This window comes from Cajanus cajan, chromosome 5 (assembly GCF_000230855.2).
Source record: "Cajanus cajan strain Asha chromosome 5, NIPB_CcT2T_4, whole genome shotgun sequence".
In the NCBI taxonomy this organism is placed as follows: Eukaryota; Viridiplantae; Streptophyta; class Magnoliopsida; order Fabales; family Fabaceae; genus Cajanus; species Cajanus cajan.
In genome coordinates, this window is record NC_138521.1 from 16,360,529 (window position 1) to 16,381,331 (window position 20,803).

Consider the following 20,803-nt stretch of genomic DNA (forward strand, 5'->3'; position numbering starts at 1 on the left):
AACACGTGTAATATAGATTGACTCACTTTGACACCTCTACATCATAAGTACTGAAAATCAACTTACTAATATATTTACAAAACCACTTGTTGAATATAAATTTTGTCATCTAAAAAGTTTACTTGGAATGACTTTTATACTGGCTAGCCGAGTTATGAACTCATCCCTTACCAAGTTGTCAAACTCGGTCAAAGGTTTACCAACCTGACCAAGTAGTGAACTCATTATTGCCGAGCTACTAAGCTCGACCACGAAACATACACATCGGAATATCACATCGACCCAAAGAGGCCACATCATCAGAAGGATAAAAATACAATCTTGTCATCGTGCCGTAATCACGAGATAAAACCCTAAAATTACTAATGTGCCGATAGACAGTAAAAATCTTAAAACCATCAAGGTACGCCTGCTATATATACGAGACATCTACATTATCAAGTACTAACTTAAGCATCAGAGTCTCTTTTGCAGGTACCACTTCCATCTTGAAGCGGCCAACTTGCGAACTAGTGGAGGCTCACCAATCTCATTATAGAGATCGTCGCCGGTCCAATCTCAGGTGAGAAGAACTTTTATAAAGGAATGCTTAATTTTCTATATGGATCATCCAATACATGTAGACCAATCAATCAATGGATCATTCAATGTACCTCATTGTCCAATGTGTATGTGCTTGTTTACTAATTTACTTAGCTATCCAATATGTAAGGCATGTCATTACATGGTTTTATTTTAAAAATTTTAAGTTTCTCACACTAAGTCATTAATGTTTGTATTGAAAAAATTGTATCTTTGTCAACTACTCTAAAATATAATGAATTGGTTGATTTGATGGTTGCTTTTAATGAAAGTTCAACAAAAAAAAAGTTACCACCTCTTTGTCTTCTACAAAACTTCTAAAGCTGCTCACACAACCTTATGTGCAATAGAAAAACCTTTTTTTTATATATAAAAAATCTCTTCATATAAAAGTAAACTTTAGCAGTAACCATGTCTCGAGTCTTCTTTTACCAAAAATATGGTAAAAGAAAAAAGTAAAGCTATGTCAAAGCCTTTGAACCCAAAGACTTTGTTTTTCTCGAGAATTAGTTCAACATTTATAACATTGCCAAAATTGGTGTTGATTTGAGAAATGATCTTGAAGCTTTTGGTCTCAAGAACTACTTCGCAAGAGATGAGGAATTGGTTCATCCAAACATTACATTTGTAATCAGTGCGGTAAGCCAATTCCTTAATATATGTCCATTGTGACACTCATTAGAATGTTGTCATGGACATTCTTCATTACATGAAGAATACACCAAGTTTTGACATACTATATGAAGATAAAGATAATGCCAAGATTGTTTGATGCTTATTGGGTAGGATTACATAAGACAGGAGGCCAACTTTTGATTATTGTGTTCTAATTGGAAGAGATTTGATCTCATGGAGAAGTAAGAAACAAAATTCAATTGTTCATTCTAGTGCCAAAGCCGAGTATCATTTTATGTCAACAGTTGTTTCCAAAAATTACATAGCTTAAGCAACTTCTATAACAACTACAATTTGGATATATTCAAGATGATAAGCTCATGAAACCTGACTTTTATCCACATTGCATCTAATTTGGTCTTCCATAAGCAAATCAAACACACAGAGATAGATAATCTTTTTGTGAGAGAAAATGTGCTTTCAAGAGAAATTACCATTGACTTTGTTGGTAAAATTGATTAGTTAAAAGACATTTCACAAAATCTCTCAAAGGTTCTCAAATGGACTACAATTGTAACAAGCTTGACTCATATGACATGTATGCTTTAGCTTGACAAAAAGAGTAAAAATATGATCAATTATCTATAAATGGAGTAATTATTCATAACTTATTAATTTAATAATTTTATCTTTATGTTATTTTCTTTATTATTATATTATTTTTTATTATAAATAAATTAGTTTTTGTATGAGGAAGTATACACCATAATGCATCACCACATCAAAGTAATATTTTATTAATATAATTTTTTTATAAATATTTAAATAAATTAGTATTTTTAATAAAATTTAATAATTATATTTAATTAAATATATTGTTAAAAATATGTATATTAAACATATAACTTGTAAATAACAACTTGATAAATTAGAAACACTTTAGAATATATTTCAATTAAAAATATATTCTAAAATTTTGCAATAAGTGATATTAAGTTACTTATTATAAATTATATATTTTATATAAAAGAGTGATAATATAATACTTATATTTCTTAAGAAATAATATAATTTATTTAATATTTTAATATATAAAAAAACATAATGCTATAAATATAACAAAAATTATACTGATAATTTGTACAATATTAACTTTTTGTCTTTATCTCTTTCCATAATTGATAATACTTCTCTTTATAATAAATGAAGTGATGAAAGATTAATATAAAAATAATTTTGTATATTTTTTTTATTGTACTCTAAAAAAAATTAAGAAAAAAGTTAGTAAAACAATTTATGTTAACTATATTAAGAAAATAAAGAAAGGAATAAGGTCATGTAATACTCCTTAAAAAAAAATCATCTAATAGTCTTATATTGAAAGGTGGTAAAATATTAATCGATTTTTTTACTGAATTTAAAAAAAAAATAAAAGTCCACGTTAAGAAATCAGTTTGAATTTGGATTCTCTCATGTAATTTTCTCTCTGCAGCCTCTCTCATGCAATATTAATAGTCATTAGATATATTTAGTGGCTCAAATTTAATCTTATAATTAATGTAATTTTTAAATGATTAAATTTGAGCTATTAGATATATTTAATGGCTATTAATATTGCAAGAGAGAAGCTAGAGAGAAAAAATTGTAGGAAAGAATCTAAATTGAATGAGTTTACTTATTAACTGATTTCTCGATTGGACGTGGATATAGGTTAGTTAGGTAAATAATTTTTTGGAAGGGTTATTTACTAAAATAAAAAAATGGTATATTAATAAAAAAAAGAAGTCTATAATAGTGTTATATTGAAAGGTTGCAAAATATCGAGTAATGTAGTGTGGGCGTAGTATATTAATTAGGGATAGTTAGGGGATGAATATTGGGTGTAGAGGAGAGAGGATGAAGGGAAGCAACAAGAAGAAGACGGAGCAGGAGAAGAGAGACGATGAAGTTGAAGAACTGTTGCAAGCAGCGCAAGATCAAATCCTCTTAAATCTCTCTCACTCTCACATCGCACGTGCTTCTCCTTCTCCTTCTCCTTCTCCTTCTCCTTCCGCTAATACCGATCTGGACCTGGACCTGGAGCGTCGATTCCAGGCCCTCAAAATGAAAGCCCAATCCATTTCTCCTCCTCAGCCTCAGCAACACGATCTCTCCGCCAGATTCGATGCTCTCAAAGCCAAATCATCACCTTCTGCCGCCCCAACAACCGTCACTATCACACCATCCGATTCCGCCACCGGCTACCACCAAGAAGAAGAAAGCGAAGATGAAGAGACTCAAGTTCAGAAACTCATCCAGTGGGCTAAGGATGCTGCGCGTCTCGATCCTTCTCCGCCCTCTGATGACGACTCTGATATCTAGAAACCTATCCAATCCGATTCATTGAATTGCTATGTTACTGTGCGAATTCGTATATACAAATGTTACTGTTACTATGTTACGTTCAAGTTAGTTAGATACTTGGATACTTAGGTTTAACCGCATCTCTCTCATTTGCTTTCAGTTACTTTGTTAGATTCGTTAAAATTCGTTACTTGCTGTATATAAACTAATACTTCACCGATGAGATAAAATACCATTTGGGTATTTGAAATTGTATGGCTTGACACTTTGGTCATCTAAACATGAAAATTAAAAAACCTGGAAATGTAAAATGTTACTAGCTTAAATCCAAAATAAAAAAAAAGATGTGGCTTAAATGATAATATTGATGTATATTTAAGAATTGAAATGACAATAATTGGTTAGTTCAGAGATTTAGACGAAATAACTATAAGTTTCAAGAGTTTATTTGGAATTTCCTTACTTTGACCAAAGTCATTTTTCATATATTTTTTTTTATGCTAAATTGCTCCTTATAAATATATGTTATGTTTTATTATTGATAATGAATTTTAGGATTCACAATACTATTTGATTCATGATTAAAAATAGACTTTCTGATACACAATTTGTATCCTGATTCAACTACTGTGATGCGTACAAGCTTACTCTGCATAGGAATATGATACAATAAGGGGAAATTGGTCTTTTGTTATATTTAAAAGGGGGTAGATTTTGAGTTTTACCATAGGTGTTTACATAGTTTTATCATTTATGTATTAGTTATGTTGATTTATTTTAGACATAGTATAGTAATCCTTGAAAGAATGAGCCATGTGTTGATTTTCAATACCACATACCTCTGTTTTTGACATTGTTTTATCATGCAGCTCAAATTGGTCTCTAAGGAAGATCCCTGGTTAGAGAGGGTCAATTTTCTTATCGAAGTAATGGTGTCCTATTTTGAGAAGCAACAATGTCAAATAAAAGCTATTAATGCTCTTCCCCTTTACCCAAATGTGCTGATTATGTGGGATAATGAAAGTGTTGTACCTAGCCTAAATTACTCTGGAGAAGTTTAGGAAGTTTGTAATTAACCAAAATTAAGAAGTTTAGGAAGTAATACCAAAATGTTGCACATGCAAGTCTTTCTCGGCCTTTCTGAGTTGAATAGTTTACATAATGCATCACCACATTAATGGTTGTTTTCAACCAAAGTTTTAGTTTTGTGGAAGATGAACCAGTATTTGTTATTGTTTTTCTCGTTGGGATTTATCTATGCTATTCCATTGAGGGGTCTAACTCTAGGCTCAGAAACTCAATTTATTGATAAATTATCACCTAATATACAGAAGTTTACCGTTTGTTTCATTTTAATCCTTCTTGTTTTAGAGAGATGTTCCTGCACATTATCTTCTCCGACTTGGTCAAGGAGAACAAGAGCTAGCAACTGATCTTGATTTTAGTCGGCAAGGTCTTGTTAATGCAATGCTTGTTAGATGGTTAGAATTGTCGAGTGAAGTGGAGAGGCTAGCAAGATCTCTTCAATTGCCAGAGGATGTGGTTACACTTGTGAAACTGCAGGGTACTTTGGGTTGCTTCATGTTTATTCACGCTGGGAGCAATTTCTTGCCACCTGTGCTGCGAATAAAGAAAACGTGAGATTGTTTTCCCTTCTAAGAGTTCTTCTCTGATGCACCACATCCTTTATTTACAGGTGAGTCTTTTGAGAAACACATCTGGGCTGCTATGGGATGCTTTCGTCATCCTAAGACCATGTTTCAAGAACTTGAAGAGTGCCGGGCATTTGAATTACTCTAGTCAACATCTGATAGGGCTAACTACTTAATACTTAATGACCAAGCAGGCTAAGATTGTGGCATCGAGGCTGTAACAGCTAACAGGTATGTCTTGCATCATATACATCTCAGTGGCATTGAAGAGATGACTAGTATCATAGAAAGGCTGTAACAGGTATGTCTCGCATCTCATGATACAAGAAACTTTTCTGTTTATCTTCAGTTACTCTGATTCTTTCCCTGCTTTTTCGTAATAAAAGAATTCATTACGACATAAGAAGTTATGTTAAAGATGATGGGTTAAGGATTTCACCTTAACATAAAAATAGATTGCAAAACAAACAGAAAAGAAGAAAATAAACTAAGCAAAACTGCCCTATCCTTCAAAGTACCAATGAAACATTATGTTGGTATGGTTTACTTTTAGAGTTAATCACCTATACACTGGCAGTGTAAAGTTTTTTTACACTGACAATCAATTAGATATTTTAATTGTGCCATGTCACTGTTAAAAGTAAATGTGTTTATAGTGACATGACACAATTAAAAGATCTAATTGGTTACCAGTGTAAAAAAACTTTACACTGATAGTGTATAAGTGATTAACTCTTACTTTTATATTAAATAGAAGCTAAGTGTCTGAGAAATTTAATGAAGGTGTGATATCTATATTATTGTTGGAAGGGCTGGAATATCTATATTTTTGTTGGACAAAAAAGAATAGGTGTGATAAGGCTCGGGGGAGGGTTCTGACTTCTGAGATGGGACTAGAGTGGGTTGCAACTTGCAATCATTTGGGTGTTGTCTGAGTACCGTGTTGATGACAACTGAGGACTAAAGTGCTGGGTAGATATAGTCATCAAAATAGGTTTCAGTAGGGTCTAGGTCTTGAATTAAGGAAACTATTTACCACATGTTTGGAAGAACTTATTTACAATGTATATGGATTTATCGTCTGCCAAAATGTTTGGGAGAGTTTATGAATTGAGAATAGCTTATGATATGTCCATGAGCTATTTTCAGCTTATTTCAGTAAGTTCTTCAGGATAACTCATGAAAATAATTTTCAATTAATATGACTTGAGATTAAGAGTTTGAAATGAAAAATAGTCTGGTGTGTATCTCACACCTCCGGATCTGAATATTATATATATAATATACGAGAAAAAGTACAGACGAGGATCTAAAAGGGATGACAGCAGATCCCTGATACAGCAGGCAAGACAGTGAAAAGACAACAAAAAGGATCAGCCTTTTACAGAGAAACTATTTATAACAAACAAAATACATCAATCTAACAATATGAAAATAATTTAACCTTATTTTCTCCTTGATTCAATACGTGCTTAATTAAGTTGTTTACCCTAACACATTCTTAATTGATGGCATCCTAGCTTGCATGAACTTGAGATGATGAGCAAGGGAGAGGATGCCTACTTCAAGGATCAAGTCCTTCAAAGGTGATGCGTGATTTAGAGAAGGAATAAGGTGGAATGGACGAAAATAGAGAGTGTGGGTGAAGTGTTTGATGAAAGGTTTGAGAGGGCACTCTAGGGTTTGACTCACTCCAAGGTAGTTGAAGGCCACTTCTAGGGTTTTGCTCTCAAGGTGGAGACAGGAATGGTTGTGGCCGAATTTAGCCTAGGGTGACTAAGGATAATATAAAGGCAAAAATGCTCTCTTTATATTCAATATCCAAAGTATTTACAAGGTGTGGTGCCTAGGGTATTTATAGGAGTGGGAGGCATCTAGGGTTGCATTTAGGGTTTCATTGGCCAAAATTTACAATGCCAAATGCACACCAAATGAAACCCAAATTAACCCTAGATGCAACTTGGTGGCCAAGGATGGAATCTTTGAGTTTAGTTAGGCTACATCTAGGTGCATGATAAGACCATGCAACCTTTGCCCTCCACTTGGGCCTAAGCCTTTCTAAGTCCAAAAATAGGTCCAAACACCGCCAAAAATATGTCTAGTTCCCTAATTAAATACCTTAGCCCAAAATTAAAAACCTATGATCTAAAGCACCCCATAATACAAGGGTAAAATGGAAAATACAAAAGAAAATAAATCCTATGACTAAGAAACCCCATAATACAAGGGTAAAATGAGAAATACAAAGAAAAATAAATCCTATGTCTAAGATATCCAAAATACAAGGGTAAAAATGGGAAATTTAAAGATAAGGATAAAATAGGAATAAATTTTATGCTAATAAAAACGTAGGAGCTAAGGCTCAAAGTTAGGCCCACTCCTCTTAGAGTTTTCAAAACTAACCCATTCCTCTTGCCTCTTTCAAAATATCACCTCTGGGTCTTCTTGGCCTTAGTATGATTCCATCATTCCCTCCCTCTTGAAAAGGATTTGACCTCAAATCAAGAGGTTCTTTGTCATGACCAACAAAAACATAGAAATAAGCATGAGAGGCAATAGTATATGATATAGATGGAAAGTGCATCCTAAGAGGAGTTTCACTAAAAATGCTAAAAATAATTTCTAAACTAAAAGGACTAGACTCTCTAATGCTAAGGATAAGATCCTCCCTATGATGAAGTATAGGTGTATAACTAAAGCCTAAAATGTTAAAAAGACTAAAACTATAGCACACTAATGCATTAGTCCTAAAAATTAAAATATCTTGTTGGAGGTACCCAATGTAGTGACCTAGGTATGTATTGGAAAGTAAAGAAAATTTAACTAAAAAATTACCTAAACAACTTTGTATTACATAATTTGTTAGATATATATGAGAAAAAGGTGTTAAGAGGAGTCTAGAAAACTCATAATCTAAGTTTGTCTTGTAGGGAAGTAACTAAGTTAAGTTCAAATAAGTGTGAACTTCCTTCAAGATCAAAAATAGAAGATACAACACCATGAGATGTATCCAACAAACCATACAAAGCAAAAGTTGGGTGCTTTATGAAGAAAATTAAAGTAGAAAGAGTCTTAAAGAAAGAAGGCTTATGGCGCCACAAGGAAGTAGCACAAGAAGTGGGACTAAGTGAAGTCCACTTCTTCACTAAATCTTGAAGTTGAGATTCTTTTTCTTTAAAAAGGATTTTTTTTGAATCTCCACTTCATGACTAGTGGCAACGTGAGAGAAAGAGTTAAGGTCTTGATGAATGAAGAAAGTCTTTTTTAAATCATTTTCAATGGGAAAGTGACTCTCCTCAAGCATAAGCCATTTGGAAGAAACATTATCCTTATTACTTTTCTTTAAGAGTGTTGGTTGTTTTTCTTGTTCTAACCACTCTTTAACCCTCTCTATACTTTTCTTCTTTTTTTCTTTCTTTTCTTTTTCTTTTCTTCTAAGTTCTTCCTCTCTTTTTGTATTTTCTTCCTCATGCATACTCTTAGGGATTCTAACCTCTTTGGATTTTTGATACCTAGTTGGGACAACCCTAGGTTTGGATCCACTAGTGTCTCTCCCCTCAACTAATTTTGCAAGTAATTGTTTTATTTCCTCCTTATTCTTAGGATTTTCTTTTTCCCTTTTTCTAATTTCTTCCTCTCTTTTTATGTGTTCCTTTTTTTTTTCTTATGTACTCTTTTAACTCTCTAATCTCATCTCTAACACTAAACCTAGTACTACAAGAATTATGACCATGTACACTAGAATGATCACTCATCTTTGATCAAGAAAAGGTTTTCACAAATTTGTTTTCAAAAAGGTTGGAAAAAAGGTTTTCACAAAGAATGAGTGATAAAAAGGTTTTCACAAGATTTTCAAGGTGCAAGATAAGTAGGAAAAGGCCTAAGTGTACAAAGTGAACTATGAAAGGGAGGTGGACTACAAGAAATCACTTAAAAACCAAGCCTTATCAAGTAGAAATCACTAAGCCCTTTCACACTTTTCTTACAAAACAATGTTTTTTTGCACTAAAGTTAGATATGTGTGTGCACGGCCCCCTAGTAGGAAAATTGAAGCCTTCTAAAACGAAAACAATTAAAGTAAAAGACCTAAACAATTATACTACCAAAGCACTAAAACATGCAAAGAAAGCAACTAAAGCATGTGCTAGTCGAATTTCCTAGGGTGGGAGCTTGAAGTGACCTTGGTGGTATTCAAGCCACTCCCACAAGCACTACTCGAATTACCCTAAAAACTACTTGGTTTAAAGAGGCCAATTACAAACCAAAATCAATGAAAACAAAGGCCAAAAATACAAGTGGTCAATTAGAATCATCAGAAAATACAGATGAGGTGCAAAATATGCAGCAGACTGAGGACACTGACATGGCTGAACAAACTGAGGATACGCCTCATGAAAGCAAGGGAACTATAACTGTAGATAATCACGTATCTGGAGATACGCCACCTGAAAACAGTGTGGAAGATACCATGGTTGATAATAGTGCTGGTGTTGCAATGAGAGCCCAAACGAGGGGACAAGTGTAGGTGCTGCTTAGTAATGCAACTTCACATTCTAGGTGTTGGTGCTATTCTCTCATTCTTTTAGGTACTTGGTCTTCAGCAGGTGCACTTTACGCAGGTATATGTTACGATGAACTCCAAGTCCTAGAGAAAGAAAATTAAATAGTTAAAAGATTACAATAAATGGGTTAGAATATTAAGATATTATATTTAATTTTATTGTTATTGTTATTTTTCTTAAAATATAATATAATATTTAAAAATAGTTGATGTATATTTTTATATTATATTTATATATTGTGTTGCATTTTAAATGTAGAATTACAATTGTCTCGATCATAAGTTCCTGATGGAATAATGCCCATGGGTCAAGTTCAAAAGAAACCTAGAGGAGTGTGTTAAACTTGAAGGAAGAAGGTTTAAGCTCATGTTGAACTTTGGATTACTTATTGTAGTCCATTCCTTCTTCATTGTTAATATTTCTTTGTAAATATTCTCTTATATTTTTGACTTTGTATTTTTAGATCATTTAGATTAAAAATTTATTTCTTTGTAATTTTGCCTTTAGAGGTGTATTTAGTATTTTAGGGGGGAGTGTAACTAGTATTTAGAAAATATGTTTATTGGGCTTGTTTGGGCTAAGATAAAGTGGAGAACATGTTTTCATAAAGTGGACATCCACTTTTGGTACCACTCACTATCTCATTAGATTCATACAACACTCACCAAGTCACATATTCTACACACTAGTCACACTTTTTGCATGCTTGCTTTTACACTTCTTTCTTACTACCACATTCTTTGTCACACTTTTTACGCCATGTCATGTGGCAAGCTCTCATTTACACTTTAGATTTGAGAGTAGACACTCAAATCATGATGAGATTCAAATTTGAATTTCAAGTTTTGAGAATTAGAGTTAGTTCAGATTTGAGTACAAGTTAACTTAACATTGGTTCAGCTAACCTTAATTAGCTTAACTTACACTACCAGTTACCAAACTCTATATATAGGATATTTCATGTGCAATCTTGTCACTTTTGGATACTATATGAGATTAAGATTGATTTTCTCTCAAATTCAAGAGTTCTTAGAGTGTAACTCCATTTAAATATCTTATCAAAAATCCTTTCCTTATGGTGAGAAGTTGTGGCCTATCTTCTCTTTAGAAGTGGAACCACCATTTCTATTCTTTTATGCCGTTTTCAAGTTTCTTATCCAAAGAACCTTATGGATGAAAAATTAAGGGAGTAGGAAGAAGTCAAGAGGAAATGTTTGCTTTCCTTGAAACTAATTCAATTATTTTTGGTATCTAGAGCAAAGTCATCTTCACGAGGATAAAAAAATATTTTTGTCTTACTTCTTGTATATTTGTCTTGTTCATAAATGTTCTTATATGTCTTGTTAAGTTTATGTTGTGGTAGATCTAGTATTTATATGCTAAATCTTGGATTTACTTGTGTTAAAAATTATGGTTCATATTTTTTAGATCTAGTCTTATATAAACCATATCTTGATGTATGCTTTTAAGTTCATTTTTAGTTCCACTCACTCTCTCATTGGGTTCAAACAATACCTGCTAAGTTACATATTTCATACTCTAGTCATATCTTTTGCATATTTGCTACTATACCCCTTTTCTTATTACTACACCCCCATCACACTTTTTACATTGTCATGTGGCAAGCTCTCACATGCTTGTTGAATCTAGCTTGAATGTGATTTTTATAACGACAAATTCTTAGTATCAAATTTTAGAAAAGAAGAGTACCTATCTATGTGCTAATAAATTTGTTCAAGTGTTTTAACAGAAATAAGATTGATTAGAATGCTACATAACTTAATAATTTCTTGAACAAAAAATAATGACTCACAAGACATCCTTATGACAATCTAAAAGAAGATTCAATGTTTGTCAAGGATTGTTGATTAACACAAATGACAATGTCTATCTAAAGCAAGTAAATGACTATATCAAGTTGTTGATAAAAAATATTCAAGTGAAACATTTCTTCTCAAGAGACTTGTCTTGAAGACCTAGTTTAAAAGACTACAATTTCAAAGCCCTAATCATAAACCTTTAATTGAAAAAATGCTTCTCAGAAGACTTGTATTGAAGACTTGGTTTAGAAGACTGGAAGTGAAAACTTACTCAAAAGGCATCTCACTTGTAAAGGCTGAGAAAAACAAAAGAAAAAGTATAGTGATATTAGTAGTTAACAAAAAGAACAAAGCAAGTCCCAACGGATTCATTTGTTGAGTGACAATAAAATGAAGACAATGGTCTCATTTTGAAGCAAGCAAGAACAAAGAAAATGAGAGATTACATAAGCTCAACAAGCTAAATCCTTTCATGCCTCATCCTCTGAATTTTTAGAGACTTCCACTTTATATTTGTAATGCTGATTTGTAATAGTAGATAAGTGTGAAATCTTTCTTAGTGGAAACTCCATTGTAGGAGATTTACTTGTGGTCTTTACAATCTGTAAGAACATAAAAAACTCATTCTTGTAAACACTTCCTACCTAAAACTAAGAGTGCAATGGATTTAATCCCTCTTATATTCTAAAATTCAATCCTAGAGTTGAGTGCACTTAATAGTGTAAGAGAAAAGATCTTGAAGAAGTGATGGCCATGCAACTCCTAACTATGTTCATTTTTAAAGGGTTTCAACAAATAAATCTCTAGGTTTTGATGGAAAAGATTATTAATACTAGAGTGACAGAATGAAGCTATTCCTAGATTCATAAGATGTGGATTTGCTAAAAATAGTAAAAGAAGGAACATATGTACCATTGAAAAGACTGGATACAAGAGTCATAATAGCTAAACTGAAATAGGAACCTAATGATGAAGAAAAAACAAGAGGTTTGTTAAAGCAAAGTTCTATATGGCTTTTGCTTTAAAAAGATCTAAATATGATAAAGTCAGAGAATTTAACACAACAAAAGATATTTGGGAGAAGCCAATAGTTGCACATGAAAGAACATATCATGTAAAAGATTCTAAAGTAAATATCTTAATTCGCCAATTTGAAATATTCAAGATGCAAAAACAAGAAAATATAGAAAACATTTATAACAAATTCATTATTATAATTAATGAACTAAGTGACTTGGGAGAGAAATACACAACTCATCATAAAATAAAAAAAAAACATCAAAAGTCTTCCAAAAATATGGATGCCAAAGATAACTACTATACAAGAAACAAAATATAGTTTTTGTGATTACTTATATTGTCTTAATGTAGTCTCTTCTGTTATCTCACCTAAAATTAACTCTTATGTATAGTAAGTCATAAAGTCTTTTATATTTTATGTCATTCACACATTACATGTCCATTTTATAGTATCTTAGTACCCTTACTTGTCAATATTAAGTTATCCAAATTAATAAATTTATTTTAAATCACTAATTATTTCATCAAAATATGAATTTTAAAAAATAATTAATCTGAACACATGTAGTATACTTTGTGTGATTACTTATATTGTCTTAATGTAGTCTCTTTGGTTATCTCACCTAAACCTAACTCTGATACATAATACGTCATAAAGTCTTTTATATTTTATGTCATTCACACACTACATGTCCATTTATGTATAGATCTTGTAAACACCAAGGCAACTTGAGTGAAAGTTTATAAGGGTGAAAGTTCAAGAAAAATGCTAAGTCACAATTAAACCCCCTTTCTTATGATATTTTGATCACTTCATACGTAACAAGTCTTATAATACCTATTAATAGACCAAGATAGTGGGTCTAATCAAAATATTTACAAGACCTGACTCACTAATCAACTAATTAACAAGGTTTAACTTCTTATACAATAAGCTCCTAAGGTAGACCTAAAATAAAGTGTAGAGGCATAACATTGTGGCACATCTTTGGACCCTAAGACATCTGAATTGGGTGGAACTCCCAACAAAGAAGTTGTAGAGCTATGTCTTAGCCTTTCAAGGGTACCAAGGATTTCTAATTTTGAGTTTGGGAGTTCAAGATATGGCTTACACAAGACATGTCAAAGTGGACAACAATTACGAGAATTAACTAGAATTTAGAATTTAAACCAAAATATTCACTTAAAAAAATGTCAATAAATTCATCATTTTAAGAGACTTATTAATGTCACTTAAGCATAATGAAATGTACTAAAAGATGTATCAATTATGCACTATTAGTGATGACCAACATATATAGTGTTGTAGCATTAGGAAACATTCACATGCATCACTTTAAAGGTATTTGCCTAGGAAAAGCTTTGAATCACTGTCGAATAGAACTTTTTATGGATTGGTGCCAAAACCAAAAATCTGCCTACATGTCCCATGGCTTCCACAATGTGACACACTTTGTAGCTTAGAGAGTTCCAAACCTTATTTGATGACGTGATTAAATAGTGGGTTTCTTGGAGAATGAAAATATCTGGTTGATGATTCTTCATGAGCTCACGAATATGCCATCTACCTTTTGTGTTAACTATTCCCTGTATATTTTAAGAAACAATATTCATATCTTTGAAGCTATCTATAAAAAATATAAAAATAAAAATAAAAGGAGGGAATAAGAACCCTAAATTAAAGGTTCATCTTTACATCATTGAATGATGAGTCTCCTTGAACCATATTGGACTCTTCCATATGTAGGTTCATGTCCTTGGGTGGTCATCCTCTAAACCTACAACAACCAAAATTTCTTGGGTCGTCATTGTATCATGCTCAAGGTTTAAGATATACTTATTTCCCTTTGCATGAGGCAAGGTTCAAGGTAGTTTGACAAGGCTTTTGGTTTGGTGTGAAGCACCATATAACACAGGCTTCATGCATGATTCACGAATAATGAAGCCCTTCATGTTCTACATAGGGATTGATGTGGACCCCCACCTTTTAAATCAAGAGAGTTGTTATGAATTTTAGGTACCTCTGAATGAGTTTTCCCTAGCCTCAACCCATGTTGTCAATTTGACCTTTCTTTCTTTAATTCATTTTGCCTCCTCGCCCTACTGATTGATTTGTAGTTATAGTAACCGTTACAAGGACTGTCAATGGTCTTTCTACAGGACCCCCACATGATTTATGTAACATTTCAAAGGTTTGACGTCTCAACGACTTCACTCCATGCCACTTCACAGGTGATACTTCACACAATTCCTCTTCAGTTAGAATCCTTTCGTGGATAGCCTTTTCTAAGATGTCTAGACAGCCTTAGGATCAAGGAATAACCCCACAAATCAACACAAAACTTTTCAACGCATTTTGTCTTTACTCGCACACTTTATGGGAAACTTCCTAGAAGACCACCCATTCCTATTGGGACCCAAAAAAATTTTGATCCTGCCCACAAATGGTTTAGACCTCCATTTTAAAAATCTCATCGGTTAGGGAATGTTTGAAAACCAAACTGATCCCTAATCAATGGTTTTTGAAAAGGTTCGAAGCAGTTGCCACCGATGTTTTACTCAAAACATCAAAAAAGGGAAAGGTTTTCAAAAGTAAATTATGGCCTTCATAACCAAAATTGGGTTCGAGGGTTGATTACGTATAGGAAAGGTATTAGGCACCCTATAACACCTTAAATTGGTACCCTATGATGAAATTAACATAATAAAGAATAATAATTTGAGTATTGATTCCCCTTTTTAGTGGTTATTTACATGTTATTTTAAATTACAATTACTTATAAAATAGGGCTTTAAACTCTCACACGTTTGAAAGTGAAATGTCTACATGATGACTTATGGTTCGTGATGACAATATTTGAATGAAATAATGATAAAGATAGGGAGAGAGAGGGTTAATCGCAATACCTCCAAAGCAAGCTTTATAAGGTTCTTCTAATGTTGGCTTGCAGGTACTTTTTGACAACCTTTTCACACTATAGATGTCTTTATGCCACTCAAGAAATACAAGAGATAAAGAAGAGAGAGTATTTGAACTAAAACTATAAAAAAATGAGTTAAAAGTTATCGCTTTTTTGGTCCAATCTTCGGTAAAACTCCGATCCAAATTTGGTCCCTTTGCACTATGCACGAGGGCACCTATTTATAGGTGTCAAACTAACTAGAATTGCCATTCCGGGTTTTAGAGTAGGTTGTTCCAAGCTAGGTTTCAAGCCAATTTTTTGAATTGGGAACAGATCGTTTTGATTTCGAAACGGGTCGTTCCCAATTGCTTTTTTGCATTCAAATTTATGGGCCAAAACGGTCTGTTCCAGATTGGGATCGACCCATTTTGACCTAGGGTTTCCATGCCTTTTTGTTCATCTAGAATGGCTTATTCCAAATATGGAATGACCCGTTCTAGGCTCCTAGTTTTGTCTTTTTGAGCTTCTAGGCCTTTTGATGTTATTCTAGCTTGTTTTGATGTCATGTTGGACCTTTCAAAGATTATTTGTCTCGTTCTAGTAGTCCTTTGTCTTGTTTTGGTATCCTAAACGAAATTAGGTGTCTATAGTTACCTCTTGTGCTTTGGATGGCTATGTGTTACTTTCTCAAAGGTAAGTATAGACGTAGACATTTCATCTAGGTCTTCTCTTCTATTCTCTATGCAGGTGCTTCCATACTGTTACCTTTAGATAGAGGGTTTGCCCGTATTCTTGTTCCTTGGAGTAGCTAAGTGTTAGGTTGCATGCTCCATTGGGGAATAAAGATGGCAAAATGTATCATCTGAACTTCTGGCTTTGTATGGATGCTCTATGTTGCTTCTTCTAGTTGTTTCTTTATAGTGGTGAGGTGAAGATTTCTTCTAAGTCTGTTGCGGAGTGAGTATATTATGAGCTCAGCCTCTCTAGGCTAGACTCGTATTAGGGCTTCCAATCGGCCCAAGTCGTGATGATTCCCTTATAACCTCTTGGAAAGCTAATGAAAGACATGAGTATCTTCTAAGTTTAGCCTTTCCATGTCGGAATGGTATTATGGCTTCTAGTCAGCCGAAGTCGTGGTGATTCCCTTATAACCTCTTTGTAGGTTAATGAAGGAAATGAGTATCTTCTAAGCTCAGCCTCTTTAGGCTAGACTTGTATTAGGGCTTCCAGTCGACCCAAGTCGTGGTGATTCCCTTATAACCTCTTTATGGGCCAGTGAAGGAAATAAGTATCTTCTAAGTTTAGCCTCTCCAAGCTGGATTGGTATTAGGGCTTCTAGCTGGACCAAGTCGTGGTGATTCCCTTATAACCTCTTTGTAAACCAGTGAAGGAAATGAGTATATTCTAAGCTTAGCCTCTTCAGGCTGGACTGGTATTAGGGTTTCCAGTCAACCCAAGTCGTGGTGATTCCTTTATAAGCTCTTTGTAGGCCAATGAAGGAAATAAGTATCTTTTGAACTCAGTCTCTCCAAGCTAGATTGGTATTAGGGCTTCCAGCCAGCCCAAATCGTGATGTTTGATGATTGATTCGAGTTGATGATTTGTTGAGAAATGCCCTTGTGTTGGTGGGAGAACGAGTTTTTTTGTAGGATTGTGATCTTGTAATTCTAACTTTTCTTCATTTGAGGAATCTAGTGGTGTCCTCGTTAGTTTACTTAATTGTATGAAGAATGCCCTAGGGATGGCATGCAAAAGGTGTTTGATGTGCCCCTGGTTTGTGCTGTTTTTACTAATTGAGTTTGAAGGTTGGCATGAACTTTATGTTGTTCTTATTGTGATATTATGATGCCTCTCCAGGTGTCTTCATTGGGGATGGACATGTGGATGGTAAGGATTCTGATGTTGTTCCTTGCCATGATTATTATAATGCCTCTCCAGGCATTTTCATTGGGAATGGATGTGTGGTACGAATTCTGGTATTGTTCCTTACCGTGTGAGTATTATGATGCCTCTCTAGGCGTTTGTTGTGGTGATTTCTCTGATTGATTAGTAGACAAGAACCTTGTGTTGTTTTTGCCATGATGAGTATTATGATGCCTCTCTAGGCTTCTGCTGTGGATGTTGAGTTTTTCTTGGTTGATGATTATTGATTGTCAAGGTATACTCAGGTGGACGTTCTATCTGAGTGTTGTTTTGAATCGTGCTCGTTGTAGTGATGTTGTGAGCACGTGGATGTCGATGTGGGAAACTTGGATGTTTTGTAGCAATTGTTGGGGTACTGAGGAATGTTTGCTAGAGGGCGAGTAAGCTCCTATGGTAGGTTGGTGTTTACTGATGTGTCCTAAAGGTGCCGTGGTTGTCTTGCAGGCTTCTATCGGTCTTGATCTTGTTGAGTTGAGATGTTTGGCTTGATTGAGTTGATGGGATTACTATTGTGGGGAGACTTTGCCCCTTGCTTGTAGTTGAATCCCCGTGTTGAAGATTTCCTAGTTTTTGGCTTTATTTTTATTATTTTTTTAGCTTTGACTTTTTCTTGTATTGAAGCTTTGCCTTTTCAATATTGTTATTTGTCATTACTATTGGTGGAGAGATCCCTTCTTCATGATGATGGTGCGTGCTAGATCTTTATTGATAAGTATTATTTTGAAAGTCACTCTTGACTTTGGTGAGGAAGCCATTTCTAGTCTTAACATTCTCTTGAATCATCATTGATTTAGTTGAAGAGTAAGGCTTGGACGAAGATAGAATAAAGCGTGGTGGCCTCTTCATTCTCGTAAGCTCGCTTATTCTTCCTTGGCCAGTTCTACTCCATCTTGTTGTTGACGTGTCTTTCTTTGCTTGGTGACTGTGGAAGAACATATGCACAAAGTTTTGATGATGCCAAAACATTGTAAAAAATAAAAGGTCAAGTTAAAACAAGTTGATCAAGAAGCAAAATCTCAAGAAATAACTAGATAAGTCTTGATTACTTAGCTTGATATGTAAAATGAACTTTTAGAAATTATAAATTTTACTTGGCTATTAAACTACAATTTCAAGAAAACCTCAAATAATCTTTTTGAATATAAGAGTAAGTTTTTATATTTTTTTTTGTAAAGAAAGTAAAAAGAGTGTTAAAAAAGATTTTACAAAAATATTTGACTGAAAATTAGAAATTTCCTATAATCAAAAGTTTGTGTAACAAATATAGCAATATTTATCTTGTAATCGATTATCAACTTAAGAAATCGATTACCAGAGCAAGAAAACTTCAAAGTTCAAATTTCAAATACAAAAATGTGTTCTGGTAATCGATTACCAGACCTTGTAATTGATTACTAGAAGAGGAAACTTCAAAAATTTAAATTTAAAAGATATGTTTCAAATTTTTTGAACTTAAAAATCGTTGTAATCGATTACCAAGCCTTGTAATCGATTACCAGAGTATTTTTTCTGAAAAATTATAAAGAATTACAACTCTTCATGAAAAGACATAACCTAAGAAATAATTGTCTATAAATACTTATAATTTTTTAGAGAAAGGTTACGAACTCTATTGTAAAAAACATATTTACAAAACTTCTTGGCCAAGTTCATTTGCATAATTATCTAAAGAGTTCATTAAGATCATCAAAGTGTAAAATCTACTCTTCAAAGATAGTTACTACGATTTACTCACTAGATCATTGGGTCTGTAAAGGAGAAAGAGTTTTCTCCTTGTTGGTTTTTGAATCTCAACACAAGGAAAGAGTGTTCCAAGGTGTTGAAGGATTCAAGTCTTGTAAGAATTACAAGAATAGTGGAAATCTCAAGTTAGAGACTTGAGGACTGGACGTAGGCAAGATTGGTCGAACCAGTATAAAACGAGTTTGCAATTTCTCTTTCACTACACTTTTAATTACTTGTTATTAATTGTGATTGATTAGTTTGCATCTTCGTTAACTTATACTTACAAATTTGTCTAAGCAATTGTATTTATATGAAAGCATTTAAAAAATTTATAAAGGAACAAAAAAATTGATTAACTTAATTCACCCCCCTCTTAAGTTAATTGAGGCTAAGTAACTAACAGTGACTATATGGAATCACTTGTAGGGAGTGCCCCTGTTGGGCTAGGCTTCTAACATGATTTTGGCTCTTGAGGCCTTGTTTGGCTGTCGAGCTTTCTGGCGTTTGCGGGTGTTTCAACCTAATGATTCCTTCAAACTCCACCGTCCAAGTCCTTCTTCTCTTGAGGTTGAACACTAGCAATGGCCGAAGCACCTTTGAAGAAGCTCCAATGGTGAAGAAGCAACAAGCATGTGTTCGGTTACTTCCAAAGGAAGTACAAGAGTGAGACACCAAGGCACAAAGGTTGGAAACCTTTGTGAAGGAACCTAGGGGAGAAAGTTCTCCACGGATTCTATGAGCTTTGGAAGAGAGAATTTGAGAGAAATTCTGAATATTATTCATCCAAAGTGAGGGAAAATGGATGGTTTACAAATTTATAGAAGTAGGTAATTTATGGAGCAAGCTAACCTTAACCATGGTTCAAGAGAACCATGGTTTGGTTGCTTGACTGTCCAACCTAGTTTAGGAGGCTTGTGGAGCAAGCTTCTATCTTAGCCTGCTTGGGAAGCAAGCTAAGTTAGAAGGTTGTAGCACAAGCTTCCCCAAAGCTTTAAGGAAGGAGAAGCAATTCGGCGAAGGAAGGAACAAGGCAAGCTAGGCGACCTTTAGACTAGTTTGCTCACTAAATCCGTTTCAAAAATGTTTGATTTGATTTAGTTAGGTTCATCCAAAAATGATGACACCTAGCTAAATCAAATCCTTGAAAAATTAGGAGCAAAACAAGTCTAATATGAAAAATTTTGCCTAGGCCCAATTTTGACCCAATTACTAGTCACACTCTCAAGCATTGCTAATTGCCACTCCACTTCTACTACTGAAAAAATAAAAGAAGAGTAACCTTCAATACAAGGTTAAATGGAGTCAAAGTCTCCAAGTAACCTACCCTAAAAACAATATACAATGGTCTATAAATATGAAATAAAGTGCCTCTCAAATATAAAGGTAAAATAAACCTATACAAGTAACTACTATATTTACAAACATATGAAAAAGGTCTTCAAAATCATCTCATTCCTCTTGGTTCCTTTAAAGTATCACCTCTTGGATTCCTTGGCCTTGACATATTTCCATCATCCCCTCCCTCTTGAAAAAGATTTGACCTTAAATCTCAAGAGTCTTCATGTTGGTCATCTATACCTACAAATATATAATAACATTCATTAGATGTGACATTGTCAATCCATACATGTGAAAGGTATATCCGAAGAAGAAATCTA

General features: G+C 33.7%; 1 protein-coding gene across 1 annotated transcript; it reads left to right on the forward strand.

Annotated features, from left to right (window-relative positions):
* Positions 1–3,019: 3,019 nt before the first annotated feature.
* On the forward strand, positions 3,020–3,790 carry LOC109806501 (uncharacterized). Its single transcript, XM_020368923.3, has one exon. The coding sequence runs from the start codon at positions 3,067–3,069 to the stop codon at positions 3,556–3,558; it is 492 nt and encodes a 163-aa protein (XP_020224512.1). The 5' UTR covers positions 3,020–3,066; the 3' UTR covers positions 3,559–3,790.
* The last annotated feature ends 17,013 nt before the right edge of the window (positions 3,791–20,803 follow it).